General features: G+C 31.5%; 6 protein-coding genes across 6 annotated transcripts; 4 read left to right on the top strand and 2 right to left on the bottom strand.

Moving 5' to 3' along the window:
* Window positions 1-8: 8 nt before the first annotated feature.
* On the top strand, window positions 9-2,289 carry LOC145759894 (uncharacterized). The gene is made up of 7 exons (XM_082573749.1): window positions 9-134; window positions 220-434; window positions 527-680; window positions 783-902; window positions 1,388-1,476; window positions 1,707-1,941; window positions 2,027-2,289. Exons 1-7 carry the CDS (start codon window positions 80-82, stop codon window positions 2,101-2,103), a joined length of 945 nt encoding a protein of 314 aa, XP_082429875.1. The 5' UTR covers window positions 9-79; the 3' UTR covers window positions 2,104-2,289.
* A 404-nt stretch (window positions 2,290-2,693) lies between these two features.
* Window positions 2,694-4,601, top strand: LOC145760460 (uncharacterized). Its single transcript, XM_082574359.1, has 6 exons — window positions 2,694-2,829; window positions 2,906-3,102; window positions 3,502-3,655; window positions 3,757-3,980; window positions 4,059-4,320; window positions 4,394-4,601. Exons 1-6 carry the CDS (start codon window positions 2,763-2,765, stop codon window positions 4,462-4,464), a joined length of 975 nt encoding a protein of 324 aa, XP_082430485.1. The 5' UTR covers window positions 2,694-2,762; the 3' UTR covers window positions 4,465-4,601.
* Window positions 4,602-4,935: 334 nt separating this feature from the next.
* LOC145760461 (transmembrane reductase CYB561D2-like) lies at window positions 4,936-6,052 on the top strand. Its single transcript, XM_082574360.1, has one exon. It carries the CDS (start codon window positions 4,974-4,976, stop codon window positions 5,706-5,708), a length of 735 nt encoding a protein of 244 aa, XP_082430486.1. The 5' UTR covers window positions 4,936-4,973; the 3' UTR covers window positions 5,709-6,052.
* LOC145760459 (uncharacterized) lies at window positions 6,012-9,162 on the top strand. Its single transcript, XM_082574358.1, has 8 exons — window positions 6,012-6,127; window positions 6,212-6,368; window positions 6,451-6,589; window positions 6,830-6,969; window positions 7,098-7,335; window positions 7,697-7,948; window positions 8,019-8,134; window positions 8,220-9,162. The coding sequence occupies exons 1-8, from the start codon at window positions 6,091-6,093 to the stop codon at window positions 8,413-8,415; spliced, it is 1,275 nt and encodes a 424-aa protein (XP_082430484.1). The 5' UTR covers window positions 6,012-6,090; the 3' UTR covers window positions 8,416-9,162.
* Window positions 8,470-9,177, bottom strand: LOC145760462 (multiple coagulation factor deficiency protein 2 homolog). The gene has a single exon (XM_082574361.1). The coding sequence runs from the start codon at window positions 9,150-9,152 to the stop codon at window positions 8,748-8,750; it is 405 nt and encodes a 134-aa protein (XP_082430487.1). The 5' UTR covers window positions 9,153-9,177; the 3' UTR covers window positions 8,470-8,747.
* A 1,354-nt stretch (window positions 9,178-10,531) lies between these two features.
* On the bottom strand, window positions 10,532-11,701 carry LOC145759607 (F-box/LRR-repeat protein 8-like). The gene has a single exon (XM_082573455.1). The coding sequence runs from the start codon at window positions 11,699-11,701 to the stop codon at window positions 10,532-10,534; it is 1,170 nt and encodes a 389-aa protein (XP_082429581.1).
* Between the last annotated feature and the right edge of the window lie 2,608 nt (window positions 11,702-14,309).

Below are 14,309 nucleotides of genomic sequence, written 5' to 3'. Positions count from 1 at the left end.
ATTGCCTAAAGCTAATATTACGAATAAAAATTAAGTGTATAAAATAAGTTTGAATTTTTCACACATCTTTAAAACCAACATGTCAACACCGAATCGAGGACTTGCGCTATTTCTTTTACTCAACTGCGTCACAAGTAAGTAAATTTTTAATCTAAACAGCATTAATTTAATTGTTAAATTTATAAAGTAGGCAATTTTTAAAGAACTTCTTTTTTACAGTTTTTCTTACAAGTGCTCATACCTGCCCAATACAAAAATTGCATAACCCTCAAGGTGGAAAATTTGAAAGTCCGGGTTTTCCGGAAAATTATCCTCGAAATGCCAGATGTGGTTATTATTTAAGGTCACCCTCACAGGAACATGGCGTTATTGTTCATTTCGATAAATTCCAAACTGAAGAATTGTACAACGGAAGAGTAGTTGACTTTGTATCGGTGAGTATTATCTATAATTTAGATTTAAAAAATATTGTATATTCACCTTTTAAGAAAACGTTTATTTTATTTAAAAATTAATATATTTTTAGTTAATTGAAGGCCCGATTGTTCCCGATCAAAAGGAATACATCTACTATGGTAACCTGGATTCGTTCACCTTTGTTTCAACTTTTAGAAAAATTAAATTTAATTTGACAAGTGATGGTTTTCTGAATCGACAAGGATTTAATGGAACTTATGAATGTACGATAATTATGTTTAAATTTGTTATATAATTATAAGGTATAAATATTTTTAAACGTATTTCTTATGTTCAATTTTAATTTAATATCATATTTTTTACAGATTTTGACACTAAAAAATTTTGCAAAATTTCGGAACTTGGTGGAACCGAAATTTCTTGTAACAACGAAAAGTTTGGATTAGCTACAGAGTGCAATGTTAGATGCAGTGAAAATTTTCAAGGTATATCACGATCCAGACATAATCTGTGTTATTGTGGTTTGCCACGATTTAACGTATGGTAAAATTAAAAAAAAAAAAAAATAGTTGCTTAAAATTGTATGCAAAATTTTACGATAAATTTGGATTAACATTTAACCGTCATATAATTACTTGTTTTCTTTCCAAATGAAAGTGTGATAAACATGATAACACGATCAGATATTATTCTTAAATACCCACAATATGCAAAATTTTAAGATAAATTTGGATTAACATTTAACCGTCATATAAGTACTTGTTTTCTTTCCAAATGAAAGTGTGATAAACATGATAACACGATCAGATATTATTCCTAAATACCCACAATATGCAAAATTTTAAGATAAATTTGGATTAACATATACCCGTCATGAAAGTATTTGTTTTCTTTCCAAATAAAAGTGTGGCAACAACGATAATACAATCTAAATTTAAAACACGAGAAATTACAACAAAATTATTTTTAGCTCGTGCGGTTTGTGAGAATGGTATATTTGTGCAACAGCCATGCAGTGCAATCAATAGAATTGTACAGAAATGCGAAGAAACTGAATTGGTTAGTCCACAAAACTTCTGAACAAATTTATTAAAAGTTAACTTCACAGTCTAAAATTTGCTTCAAAGTCTATATTGCTATTTTTTATCATTATTCTCCTATATTTAGTGATAAAATATTAGTCCTTAAACCTTATTAATAAACATTTACATATTACGTTAAACCTATTTATTTTAGGAATTTGTTTAACACGATAATTTTTGTTGACTAAAATTTACTTTGCTTAACAGGAGGATTGCCCCTACACTATCGACGAAATCTCCGAATATTATTCCAACCACAGACTAGCCGAGGAAAGCGATTTATCAGGTGCTGAGGTTCTTAGCGAATTCATGGCAATTAGTAACCTTCCCGAGTTACCGTCAGAGAGCGCTAGAGGTACCACACCTTGTCACAGGCAATATTGCGCACGTGCACTTATCCGTGGAGTTCGTAGGTACAAGTTTCGATGCGGAAGGTCTAGAAGTAAGTATTTAATATTTACTTTAAAATAAAACTAAACTTATCGTTATAACAAGTTTAGCATTAACCTATTCCTTTAACTTTTTAGATGCAAGAGCTCGTGAACATTGTTTTAAATGTCGATACCAAACCAGATGCCGTAGACCTGTTACTATTTTTACATAAATGAAAGCCAGCCTTTGTGTACAGCATTATGTATTTATTTGTGTACAGCATTATGTATTTATTTGTGTACAGCATTATGTATTTATTTTTGTTTTATTTTTTGTGCCAATCTGTCTTAGTCTATAAAATGTAAAAATATATTTTCCTTTTTGTTTATCAAGTTAAATAAAGATCATTTTTTGAGTATTTGAGTTAAAGTTATTAAAAAGGAACTACATTTGCTGTGAATTAGGTAATAGGACCTTTTTCTTGAACCGCAAATTTTGTATAACTTTCTGAAAGACGAGGGAAAGAACGAAAACGTATTAACTTTATTAAGAACTCCTTTATATTAAAAAGCACTTGACCTAAAAAAAAATTCATTAGTTTTAGTAAGCTTAATTAAAAATCGAAACTTTTTTTAAAGCAAAACTTTAAGGTATATTGATTTCTTAAGAAATAATGGTGTGGAATTTTCGGTCTACGCTTTTTTATTCTATTTTGGGAAATATTACGAATGTTATTGGTTAGCCTAATAGAAAAATGTACAAAACCAGGTTTCGGTCATTGCTTAAAGCTATATATGCTTACTTTATCTGACTCATATAATAGCAGGAATTCGGCATAAATCCATCAGATTAATTTTTTTGGTGTAAAGTCAGTTTAGATTTAAAAAGGAAATGAAAGTTTTGATTATTGCTTTAGTTTTACTATGCATTTACATTGAACCTTTGCTGACGCAAACAAGTAAGTATAATTTATTTTTACTAACAAAAGTAAATATATAATATTACAAAAATAAAGTTTACTTGAATTTTTATAGATTGCGAAAGAGTACAATTATTTGATCCCAACGGTGGATCTTTTTGGAGCCCAAACCACCCGCAAAATTATCCAGCAGATCTAGATTGCGGGTATTTTTTTCGAAGGCCCGATGATAACTACGCAATACTTCTTAATTTTTTAACATTTGAAACTGAGGGACTAATACATGGAAATATTAAAACTGATTACATATCGGTAAGTAACTTTAAATTGAATCATTTTGGGTTTGAAAGTTTTCTGTTAGTTTTAAATATATTGTTATAATATCTATACCATTTATGGTATGTATTTGTGCATTTTTTTAAATATAGCATTTGTGCAGTGTTTTAAATATAGCATAATCAAATAGGTTTTATTTTGTAATTGGGCCTTTGGGCACTAATTTTGGAACACATCGAATCTAATTCTTTTATACCCTCCAGCATTGAGCAGTGACGTATGAAAAATTTACAGATTTCCAAGAATCTAAATGTTAATATGGAATTAACTTTGATTGGTTTTTGCTACAAGCTTTAATCTTTTTCAGTGGCTTTTTCGCTTTCGTTAATATAAATTTATTTTAAGAGTAGTGATCCAATGTTTTATTTCTTGCAGTTGAGCGAAGGACCAATTAAATTTGAACCAATTCAGCACGAATACTACGGAAAACTTGATCCATTTTACTTTTTGTCTTTTGAACGAAAAGTTCGATTTTTCTTTTACACTGATCCAATCACCCAATATAGTGGATTTAATGGGACTGTCGAATGTAAGAAAATAAACTATTATTGAAAATACCAATAAAAACTTAGCTATATTAAACTATTTAGTTCCGTAAAAAAATTTTAAATGTTGTTTTATTCTTTTTAGATTTGAATCTTAAAGAGTATTGCAAAGTTGACACAAACACTTTTGGTAACGCCACCGTTTTATCATGCCAAAACGAAAAAGCTGGATATGCCACTAGCTGCAATTTTAATTGTAGTTATCCAGAAGCGGAAGATTTTGGCACGGCATATTGTGTTAACGGTAGTTTCAACAATACCTGTTTATTGCGAAATAATCTGGTGGAAAAATGTGAAGAATCAGAATTTGTAAGTTTGGTTTTCCACTTTTCGTGATAGTTTGTCTGATTTATTTTTGGTAATAAACGATTTTTTTTTCTAATTTAGACGAATTGCCCTTACTCAGTCGACCAAGTTGCTTTTTACTACCAAAATTTCGAGCTTGAACCTTCGGAAAATGCCACAATGGAAGAACTTGTTATTGAAAACCAACTCATAGCAAATGTCACGCAAGAAGTTAATATATTTCAAAATGGTACCGCAGGTAGAGTTTCCGATAATAATCCTTGCCTACCCATTTACTGCAGAAAATACCCAAGGCCGGTGACTCCAAAATCGAGATACAGATATCCGTGTGGGAGGGTTAAAAGTAAGAGAATACTAACTTCTCTACAATATCATCTTATAGCCAACTATAGTTTCAAACCTATTTTATTTTGCAGAAACACGTAGTCTATGTCTTGGCTGCCGATATGTAACGAAGTGTCGATCTCCGCCTGCTATATTTGGTTAGCAAACATTTCTTGTTTCTTGTTGCAAACTGATGATCTTGTTATTTTATTGAACCGACGTATTTTGTTAACTTATTTAAAGTTCTGTACTTATATATCTTGTAAAAATGTATAAAAAATACATTACTGTAGCTTCGAATACTTCAAAGCGTATATTTGGTCGTAAATATCATGTTAAAGATTGATAAAAAAGTGTCAGGGATAGGCTAGTGTTTAAATTTTGGTTATCTCATAATGTTAATAACTTAAAAACGGATTAAAACATTAATTTTTGTTTGTTTATTATATTTAAATGCTTGTTTGTTTATTAAAATTAAAAAAATAGAGATAAGTGTATATTAGGTAGACACTGAACCTTAAATAGTATAATTGGCCGTTAATACAAATGTGAAACTTTTAAGAGGATAGACTTAAAACTAAAAAATCGACACTTCCACCAAGGACCTCGCGCTACAACACCTGGGTAACTGAAATCCCATGTTTGTGTTTTGGTTGGGTAGGTTTACATAGAATGCAAAGTACAAAAATCGACATAAATTCTATTAAAGAACGAGCAAAATCGATGACTAAAGGTAAAAATCAGGGTCCAGATCGTGTTTTAGCAGGTTTACGTAAGTTTTGCGGCACGGTAGCTCACTTAACAGCTCTCGGTTTCACTCTCTACATTTTCTATATTTCAAAGCCGGGTTCGTCGCTATTTTCATGGCATCCCACGTTAATGTCTCTTGCGTTTTCTCTTTTAATGGTTGAGGCCATTCTTGTTTACTCGCCAGAAAGTAGCCTGTTGTTAAAATACTCGCGAAAAACAAAGGTTAGAGTACACTGGATTCTTCAGACGTCTGCTGTAGTGTCCGCAAGTCTCGGGTTTACTGCAATCGTTCTTAACAAAGTTCGTGCGGATAAAGAACACTTTACAACATGGCATGGTACTTTTGGACTGATCACAGTAATTTACACAGTTGTTCAAGCTCTGTGTGGTATTTCGTTGCTCTATCCACAACTTGCAAAGCGCTGGAACTGGAAGTTAATTCAACTTAAAGTCTATCATGCTACCTTTGGTTTACTTGGATTTATATTAGCTTGCGTTACCCTAACTCTGTCTCTTTATTCTAACTTTGTGACAAGCAGTACAGAAGGTTTTGTATGGGGATTATGTTTCTTCTGTCCAACTTGGTGTGCTTTAATTGTAATGAATCAAGTTACCAACACTTACCTACCAATCACCAGAAAATCAGCATCTTTATAAGAACACAATTTTGATACAGTTCTTTTGTATAGATTTATACATTTTAGTATGTTTATGTAATGTAAATTTAAAACTAGTAACTGATGAATTATTTTTTAGTTTGAAAATCAGTTACCTTGTTTTTTTTTGAATATATACATACTGTATTAAATGGGCTTTTGATTTTATTAAGTATTTTAAGGGTAGTACTAGTTTTTTAAATTCAAGTTTTGGTTTAAAATTATGTTGCCCAAAATCTTTATATATGCTAAAGTAAATGTATATAGCCTATATATACATTTTATTTGCAAATTGTGGTGTAATACTTCTTCTTATTCCTAATGTATTTATGCTTTATTGTGTAGGTTATCACTTAGAAATTAAATTTTAATAGAATTAAGTAATGCAAAGAATTGCTGTTATTGGAGCAGGTGCAGCAGGTAAATATATTTTAATTCTATGCAAATTTTGTGTGTACATATTCCTTATTTTTTTTTAATTTAACAAAATGCTTGTTGTTTAAGGACTTTGTGCTGCCAGACATCTTTCTTGTTTAAAGAATTATGAACCAGTTGTGTTTGAATCAACCAATCAGGTTGGTGGAACGTGGGTGTATACAGATCTAATAGATCGGGATGAAAATGGAAAGAAAGTCCATTCATCTATGTATAAAAATTTAAGGTAATTTGAAAAAAAGTATTTATAATTTATCATTTGTTGTACAAATCTTTTAATCTAAAATCTTTTTACGCTACATTTTTAGAACCAATTTGCCAAAGGAAGTTATGCTTTTTCCTGGTTTTCCATTCGAATCTTCTTTACCTTCTTTTCTTACTCACGCAGATGTGAAAGAATATTTAAACTCATATTGTGATCACTATAACCTAAGGAAACATATAAAGGTGTGAGCAGGTATAAAGCCAATGCAATTTACAATTTCAACTTTAATTTAATTTTGATTTATTATGTAGTATAGCACCAGTCATTTTTTATTGTTTTTTGTTATATTAATTAATTTAAATATAGGCTTTATTTTTATTATTTCAATAATAAAACCGAATCGTTTTATTTTTTTTCATTAATCTATTAATTATATGAATTTACTGAAATAATTGATTTTTATTTACTTTTTGTTTTTTCAGTTTCAAACAAGTGTTGAAGAAGTTGTGTTGGTCGATAATAACTCTTTGGAAAAGTCCCCAAAGTGGAAAGTTACCTCGTTTAATTTCGAAACAAAAGTTGAAGATGTAGACATTTACGATGGTGTGTTTGTCTGCAATGGGTAACTTTTTTTATGTGTTTATTTTGTTTATGTGGTTTTTAAATTCACAAAGTAATTACAATACCATGATTTATATACCATAGTTATTAGATTTCCATGCTCATTTAAATTATTAATTTAATTTTCAGGCACTATTCTGATCCTTACATTCCTTCTATTTCTGGCATGGAAAACTATAAAGGGAAAATAATCCACAGCCATCAATACAGATCACCGGAACCTTACAAAGACCGCACAGTTGTGTTGCTTGGTAGTAAGGCTTCAGGTTCTGATATATCAATTGACGTAGCAAAAGTTGCCAAGAAAGTTATTATAAGTCACTGTAGGGCACCTCTTGTGTCCAAGCTACCCGACAATGTTACTCAGGTAAAGGAAACTTAGTAATTTTTTATTAGGCTGTATTATGCATGGTTAAATTTATTCAAGAATTTATTGTTGTAGCTGTCTTAAAAATTCTAGTAGATAGCCCGACCTTCGTTTGGCATTTTAGTTTTTCGGATCACTTGTACTTAATAGTTCTTGAAAAATACTAGGACTGTAAGGTATAAGGAAAATTTGGGTAGGACCGTAAAGTACAAGGGAGAATTACCTAAGATTGCAAAGTACGAAAGTTATTTTGAGAAGCTTAAGTACAAGTGCTTTATTTCTTCTAATATGGTCCAGTTCCTAACAAATATTTGCTTAGTGGACAATACTACATTATATATATAGCGATTAATTTGTTTAGGGTGTGGGTGTTGTTTCTTTTACCGAAAAAGGAGTAATCTTGGAAGATGGTTCTACAGTTGAATGTGATGATTTTATTTTCTGCACCGGGTACCTTTACACCTTCCCATTTTTCAAAAAAGAGAAATATGTTGAAATCAACGAACAAAGAATAACTCCACTACATAAACACCTGGTTAATATCAAATACCATAATCTGTTTTTTATTGGACTCTGTTTGCAGATTTGTCCATTTCCTCAGTTTGACTGCCAGGTAAATTTTTGTTAACTTAAATTTTTTTAATTTTAAAATCCATCCAAACGTTTTTAACAATGAATTTCAGGTGATGTATAGTTTAAGTGTACTAAACCGAACCCTTAAGCTACCAAGTGATGCTGAAATGTTAAGGATAGAAGAGGAGGAATTTCAAGATCGATTGGCAATGGGTTTCAAAAAAAAGTAAGCTATTGTGTAACTTGGCACATTCAAATAAAATTAGTTTAATTTTTTAACCTTATCTAAATTGTTTAACTTTGTATAACAGACATGCCCATATGATGGGTCCAATGCAGTGGGCTTATAATGATTATCTTGCTAGCACAAGTTTAAATCCTTGTGTACCCAACCAAGTACGATTATTATATGACCTTACAACTATGCGTAGGAATGCCAACTTAGTATGTTATAAGAAGGATAAGATAGGAAAAGGTGCAAATGGAAATTACTACATCATATCATAGGAAAATCTGCTGTATTTCATTTTTAATTTTCTAGATAATTTAATCATGTTTTTAAGCAATTGGTGCAAATATTTTATTCTTCGCAATTTGTAAATAATGTATAATCAAACAATTGTTTTTCATACGTATTTTTATTATAAATAATAGCAATAATCTATGTTTGGTTATTGTATATTATTTCCCAAAATATTTTAGCAGTTGCATAAAATTTTATGTCAATTATTTTTTATATCCTTAAGGAAATTGTGTATCGTGGACAATTGGTATTGCACTAACATATTTCTAACATAAACAAACAAACATTTACACACTTGAGTGATACTAAAACACATCTATTCTTCGTCTAGCGGCTTATTAATTTGTGTGTACTCTTGAAAGTCCAATTTCCCGTCCTTGTTTCTGTCTTGTCTTTTAAAAATATCATCAACAATTGTGCTCAACTGTTCCTCGTTTAGAGACATGCCAGAGTCTTCTTTTGTATGATGAAGAATAGACGATATTATTTCGTTACCGTCGAGTCTTTCATCTTTATCGTAGTCATGTTGTCTGAAGTAGTGAAACTGAAGTTCGTTGGGATTCATTTCTTCGATAGGTTTGTCTATTATTCCCTCTAAATCTTCTTTTAAATGTGCCTTGTTGTGATCGGTATTGGCATTGATTTGATCTGTCAAATCGTCACATTCACAATAATGAAATGTCAACAAAATTATAATTGAAATTAACGACGTTCTCTTCATTTTATTTAAAGTATTTTAAAATGTGATTCTGTAAATACCATACAAGTTAAAGCTTATTATAGCTAAGTAAAAAAAAGTTTTAAACCTACACTGTTTTAATCTTATAAGTGTATACTGCTAAAGACCACATACTTATGACAATGCACGCTGCTACTTTAAACATAACATTACTTAACGTTGAAGCAAAAACGTTTAAGTATTCTATTAGACGTTTAATGCATTCTTAAAAGTAGGCGGTCATGAAATGCTTCACTAACTATATATGATGCGTTAATGGATTTATAGATAAGCGATTTGACTGAGTTGACTTGTCTAGCTACACAAATTTTTGTATTTCATAACTGCCAAAACATTTATTGTGCATGCAATCCGATGACGTCATTTCCGAATAGGTTTTAATAATCTGGCATCAATACATTTTGTTTATTTCCCCTTACTTTTAAGTCCCATAAATTTGTATAAATATATTCGATTTGACAGTTCGTCTAACTAATTAATTCTTCGACTTGCTGTAAGTGCATGCTTAGCTTTAGCACAACTGAGCTAATATGTTAATATTTAACTAATACTATGCACTGTTTAAACAACGTGAAGCTACCACGCATCTGTCGCGTATTATGTCTTCTGGGCACCGAATAAGATGACGTGGCTATACGTTTTACGATATTTGCAAAACGTAAGAATATTTCTGTTTAAGCCCCGAGGTTATACTACAAACTTTATTTTTTTTTTTGTTGCTAAAACCCGTTATCGTCGTTCGTTTGTACCAGCAAAATAAAGCGTGTTGCTAAAAAACAATTATTGTAGCTCCAATTGACAGCTTGCAGCTTTATTGTTTTTGTATTGTTACATTTTCAGTTGATCAGAACAATGGACACACAAATATTATAAACAAATAAAAAGATAATGAATCAATTTAAACACTTACAATTAATAAATAGACCTAATTACCCGCCTGTAACCCCAGTCTATTTGAAACTAATATTTAATACAAGATAACCTGTTTCAGTATTAATTTTTTGGGGGGTCTTTTAACTGAGTACATCAAACTCGGCGAAAAGCTTGGCTTTTTTGGCCCTGATAAAAATTTGGTATTAATCGAAAATTATAGCTTTTTTGCCGAAACTTAATTAGCGAGCGCATACGCGATTTTGTTAGGTTAAGCTATATTTATAAAATAAAAAGCAAACAAAAAAGTTATTTCAAGGGTATAGAATAAGCTGTCTGACTGCCAACCTCTTCTGAAAAAATTATAAAACACCAAAATGTTATTTCCCAATTGATGACAGTTCTAGTTAAATTAACTTAAACTTACATGCATTTAAAGAAATTATATAAATAGTTTGTCAACTAATATCTGTTAGAAAATAATAATTCCATTAGGTTGAAGTAGGTTCATTTTCTATGGGCATTGCACCATGTCTTCCCTTACTCCATAATTTATATTTAACGAGTCTGCCTTCCTTGATAATAATATTAATTGTTGGCTCACTAAGAATATAATCACAGACAAGCTCAGTTAGACTCGACGTCATTAATAAATTTACAAGCTCGAGTTCGAATCCCACCGGGGCCAATAAAACTCCGACAGGCTCGTAGAAAAATGTTAAATGTCTAATTGTTTGAAAGTAATAGGTTTTTATATGGTTCATGATTTCTCTAAAGTTTTCGTATAAACTTAGATGCAATCTGGCGAGCTGAATTTCAGGGCTCAAAATCGGTAAAATATATCGTTGGATACAAGACGGGGAAAATTTGATTTCGACTTCACATAAGACTTGGTGGTCCGTGAATCTTTTCCACGTTTCTGATGGGATGTTATCTTTGTACTTAACTGCAGGAAGACATAACAGAGACAGATATTTGAACTTGTTTCTTCTTTCAGGAGTCGCTAATACTTTAATAATGTTGCGGTCAATGCAGTGATAAAATGTTTGAAGTTCTTCTAGGTAAAGACAATTCTCGACAAGCTTTTGCATTGATGACGAAGTTACACCGTCGACTAAACATAAATTTTGAAGTCTTGCCACGCGCAGTAGCGGGTGATTATCAACCAAAATAGTTATCAGTTTGTCGTCAAATGGGACGTTGCATTTGTTTAAGTCTAAAACCGTCAGACGAAAATACGGTTTCGACTCAATATTTTGTGATAATAATTGTTTAAGGGTCGCCAGTACGTAATCCCCTTTAAACATTAAAGGATTTAATCCTGTAAAGCGAAAAGAAAACTTTTTTAAGTTTCGTTTCGGCGACGATGAAAGAGTATCCAGAAACGCCAACGTGCGACTTTCAGAATCAATCACACTTGTTGATAGATCGAGATCTTTCAGCATATGGCAGTATTTTTCAACGCACATTGCCGCGTTTATATCATCGGTTTCTCGTACATCGAATTTAAGCTCGACTTTTCGCCACAAAATTGGATGAAGAAGGCTTTCTGACCACCACTTACATACTAAACTTGCCTGAAATCGATCTCTAATGGATAGGTAAGTAAATATTTCAACCAACACTGGGTGTGGAATGGTAGACCATAGTTTTCTCTCCATTAGCAAGCTATACAAGCTATACACTTAAACCAATAGTTCACTGTTTTATCTGTTATTCTCTTTTATAGAACCATAACAAAACATATTGCGGCAAAATATTTAAAAAAAGTTTAGGTAAAAATTTGTATTTTAAAAATAAGGCATCTTACTTTTATCAATTATTTAAAATGTATATTATTAAACTAAATATTTATTTTCCACCTCAAATGTCAATACACAAAAATATTAATAGCAATATCAAATTTTCTAAAGGAAGTGGAAAAGAGGAAATATTTGCGTCATTTTCATCGACTAATTAAACAACATGAGATGTTGTAACTAAAAGAAAGAAAGCAATAATTCAATTCGAAACAGATAACATATTTATTTAGGCTTTACGGCTTCATTAAAATTAGAACAGTTTTGTTATTTCGGGTTGGTATTTTTTATTTATTATTAAAGGGTACATAAGATTGTAAGTTTTTAAATAACGACACATGTTCTTCAAGTAGAAAAACGGTGGTGTAATATATAACCTCTGTCGTAAACGCTATGGCTTTAAGATTTTCTTAATAGTGTAGCTTCAAACCTGCCTATACCATGTATGTTTTGCGAACGGTACACATGATTAGACTTTAAAACAACGGCCAATACAGTCTGGGTTTTTTGTAGTAAAAAACGTGAATGACGTGTTTCTATATTAAAATTTTACGCCCTAATGTCATCATCATTTCATTTACAACCTTAAATGTATACCACGATCTTTTGCCGTGTCTGCGCCTCCACCAATCATGATTTTGCTACAGATAATTTATTTATCAACTGCACGTTTGTAAATAATAATAGTCCTTGATTTCCGACACGTTTAATTTCTTACACATTAATTCAACTAAAAATATTAATAAACGTCCTGCGAATGAGTTAGCAAAATATTTCTAGTTTCGATTACTACGAGCTTAAATAGGATTCAATATTAGCACTTTATTCATATATAATTGTATGGTTACATACATAACGTTGATTGTATTTTAAATTAAAAGGAATTTACGAGATCTCACTTAAAATAGGCAACTAGTGTTTATGGTGGAACCAGGTATTGACTGCCCAAATTGCGACCCTTTCGCATGTATACTCGGTAAGTAAACGTTGCTATCTTTCATCATATTACTTGTTAACAACATTTTCAATTAAACAAAATTGCTTGTAGATTCAATTGATAGGTCCAAGGGGCCCAAGAAGTTTTTTCGTTTAAAAGGTAAATATTAAATTTGAGCTATAATTTGACTTACATGTTTTTTGGCTTAAAAATTTGGTTGATTTTTTTAGAGGAAGCGGACCGGTTAAGTATTCAAGAATGGAGGTCGTTCGAAACAGCCTGGGATCTGAACAAAGTTTTAGAAAAACTACGCCAATTTGAACCACAGTTGCACTATTGTCATTTTTTAATCAACTTGTATGTAACAAAAATGGTTGTACATCATTATGATGATATATCCCGCCAAATATTAAGAGAAATAATCGATATTCTACGCAACCAGACCAGGCTTCCTGTTAAGGCAGATGAGCTTTTTAAATATGCTGAACACCTTACGAAAAATCAAAAGTGCTTAAAAGCAATTTTGTTCTTTTACATTGCCGCTGATTTTTACGACTACAACGTGGAGGAACGTAGTAACGCAACTGCAACAAAATTGAAAGATTGTGTTATGAATATAAAATGCATTATAAAAACCTTGCTTGAGTATTATGGTGGAATCAGCCCAGGTTTGAAACCGTCTATTGAACGACACGTCATTCCTCTTATGCGGGAAATTATTGATACTAAATTAAAACTCCGGGCCGACATAGGCAGGGATGGCGATTTGCTTGTAATATGGTCCCTAAAATTCTTAGAATGGTGTCATGGTTTGGTTAAAGACTATGATGCTAGATTAAGCACAATAAATGAGGCATGCGAGATGTGTATTGTAAGTTTGGGGGAAAGGAGATATGAAGATGGGGTTTACGGAAAGCTTCTGCACAACAAAGGCATTGTCTTGAAGTTAAAGGGCGATTTCCAACAAGCTGAAAACTGCTACAGGGAATCACTTACGGCGTTCGAGCAAACCACCAACTTTCCGACAGAGAGAATCAAAACAGATTATATCCAGTTGAGTCGAAACGAATTGGAAAATGTTGTTGCTAGACAGAGAAGAGGGCCAACCTTGGAACAGCAAGCTGACCACCATACCGCAAATGTAACCTCATCAACAACAAGTTACTTTTAATCATAAGATATTTTTCGCAAAGTCACCAAATACGAAACAACATTTCTGCATTAAATATTCAACAATTAGATTTGCTAAAACTGAACACAAGACATAAACCTGCCTTTCTGTTGTTAGCGCAATCTTTGACGTAATTTCCAACCCTTTTTTTATATTTTTTTCACACGAATGTACCAAATTTACATTTAACGCCTAACCGGTGTCGTGTATATATTCCCATTGCCTCAGTATTGTTTTTGCATAAGAACAGGAACATGCAAAATTGTTTATTTAGAACAGTATGTAGTTCAAACAAAATGATTTGTGTATTTTGTACATGATTTTTCTACCATTGTAACCTATTTTAAATTTGTATAATATTG

This window comes from Corella eumyota, chromosome 7, assembly GCF_963082875.1.
Source record: "Corella eumyota chromosome 7, kaCorEumy4.1, whole genome shotgun sequence".
NCBI lineage: Eukaryota > Metazoa > Chordata > Ascidiacea > Phlebobranchia > Corellidae > Corella > Corella eumyota.
The sequence above is the reverse complement of the archived record's forward strand: the minus strand, read 5'-3'. Positions and strand labels throughout refer to the sequence as shown.

Coding starts and splice junctions, on each gene's coding strand:
- LOC145760461 (XM_082574360.1), top strand. CDS start 4,974: ATGCAAAGTACAAAAATCGACATAAATTCTATTAAAGAACGAGCAAAA.
- LOC145759607 (XM_082573455.1), bottom strand. CDS start 11,701: ATGGAGAGAAAACTATGGTCTACCATTCCACACCCAGTGTTGGTTGAA.
- LOC145760459 (XM_082574358.1), top strand. CDS start 6,091: ATGCAAAGAATTGCTGTTATTGGAGCAGGTGCAGCAG. Junction 7,949..8,018: donor TTCCTCAGTTTGACTGCCAG/GTAAATTTTTGT, acceptor AATGAATTTCAG/GTGATGTATAGTTTAAGTGT. Junction 8,135..8,219: donor GCAATGGGTTTCAAAAAAAA/GTAAGCTATTGT, acceptor TTTGTATAACAG/ACATGCCCATATGATGGGTC.
- LOC145760462 (XM_082574361.1), bottom strand. CDS start 9,152: ATGAAGAGAACGTCGTTAATTTCAATTATAATTTTGTTGACATTTCAT.
- LOC145760460 (XM_082574359.1), top strand. CDS start 2,763: ATGAAAGTTTTGATTATTGCTTTAGTTTTACTATGCATTTACATTGAA. Junction 2,830..2,905: donor ACCTTTGCTGACGCAAACAA/GTAAGTATAATT, acceptor GAATTTTTATAG/ATTGCGAAAGAGTACAATTA. Junction 3,656..3,756: donor ATTTAATGGGACTGTCGAAT/GTAAGAAAATAA, acceptor TATTCTTTTTAG/ATTTGAATCTTAAAGAGTAT.
- LOC145759894 (XM_082573749.1), top strand. CDS start 80: ATGTCAACACCGAATCGAGGACTTGCGCTATTTCTTTTACTCAACTGC. Junction 435..526: donor GAGTAGTTGACTTTGTATCG/GTGAGTATTATC, acceptor ATATATTTTTAG/TTAATTGAAGGCCCGATTGT. Junction 903..1,387: donor ATGCAGTGAAAATTTTCAAG/GTATATCACGAT, acceptor AATTATTTTTAG/CTCGTGCGGTTTGTGAGAAT.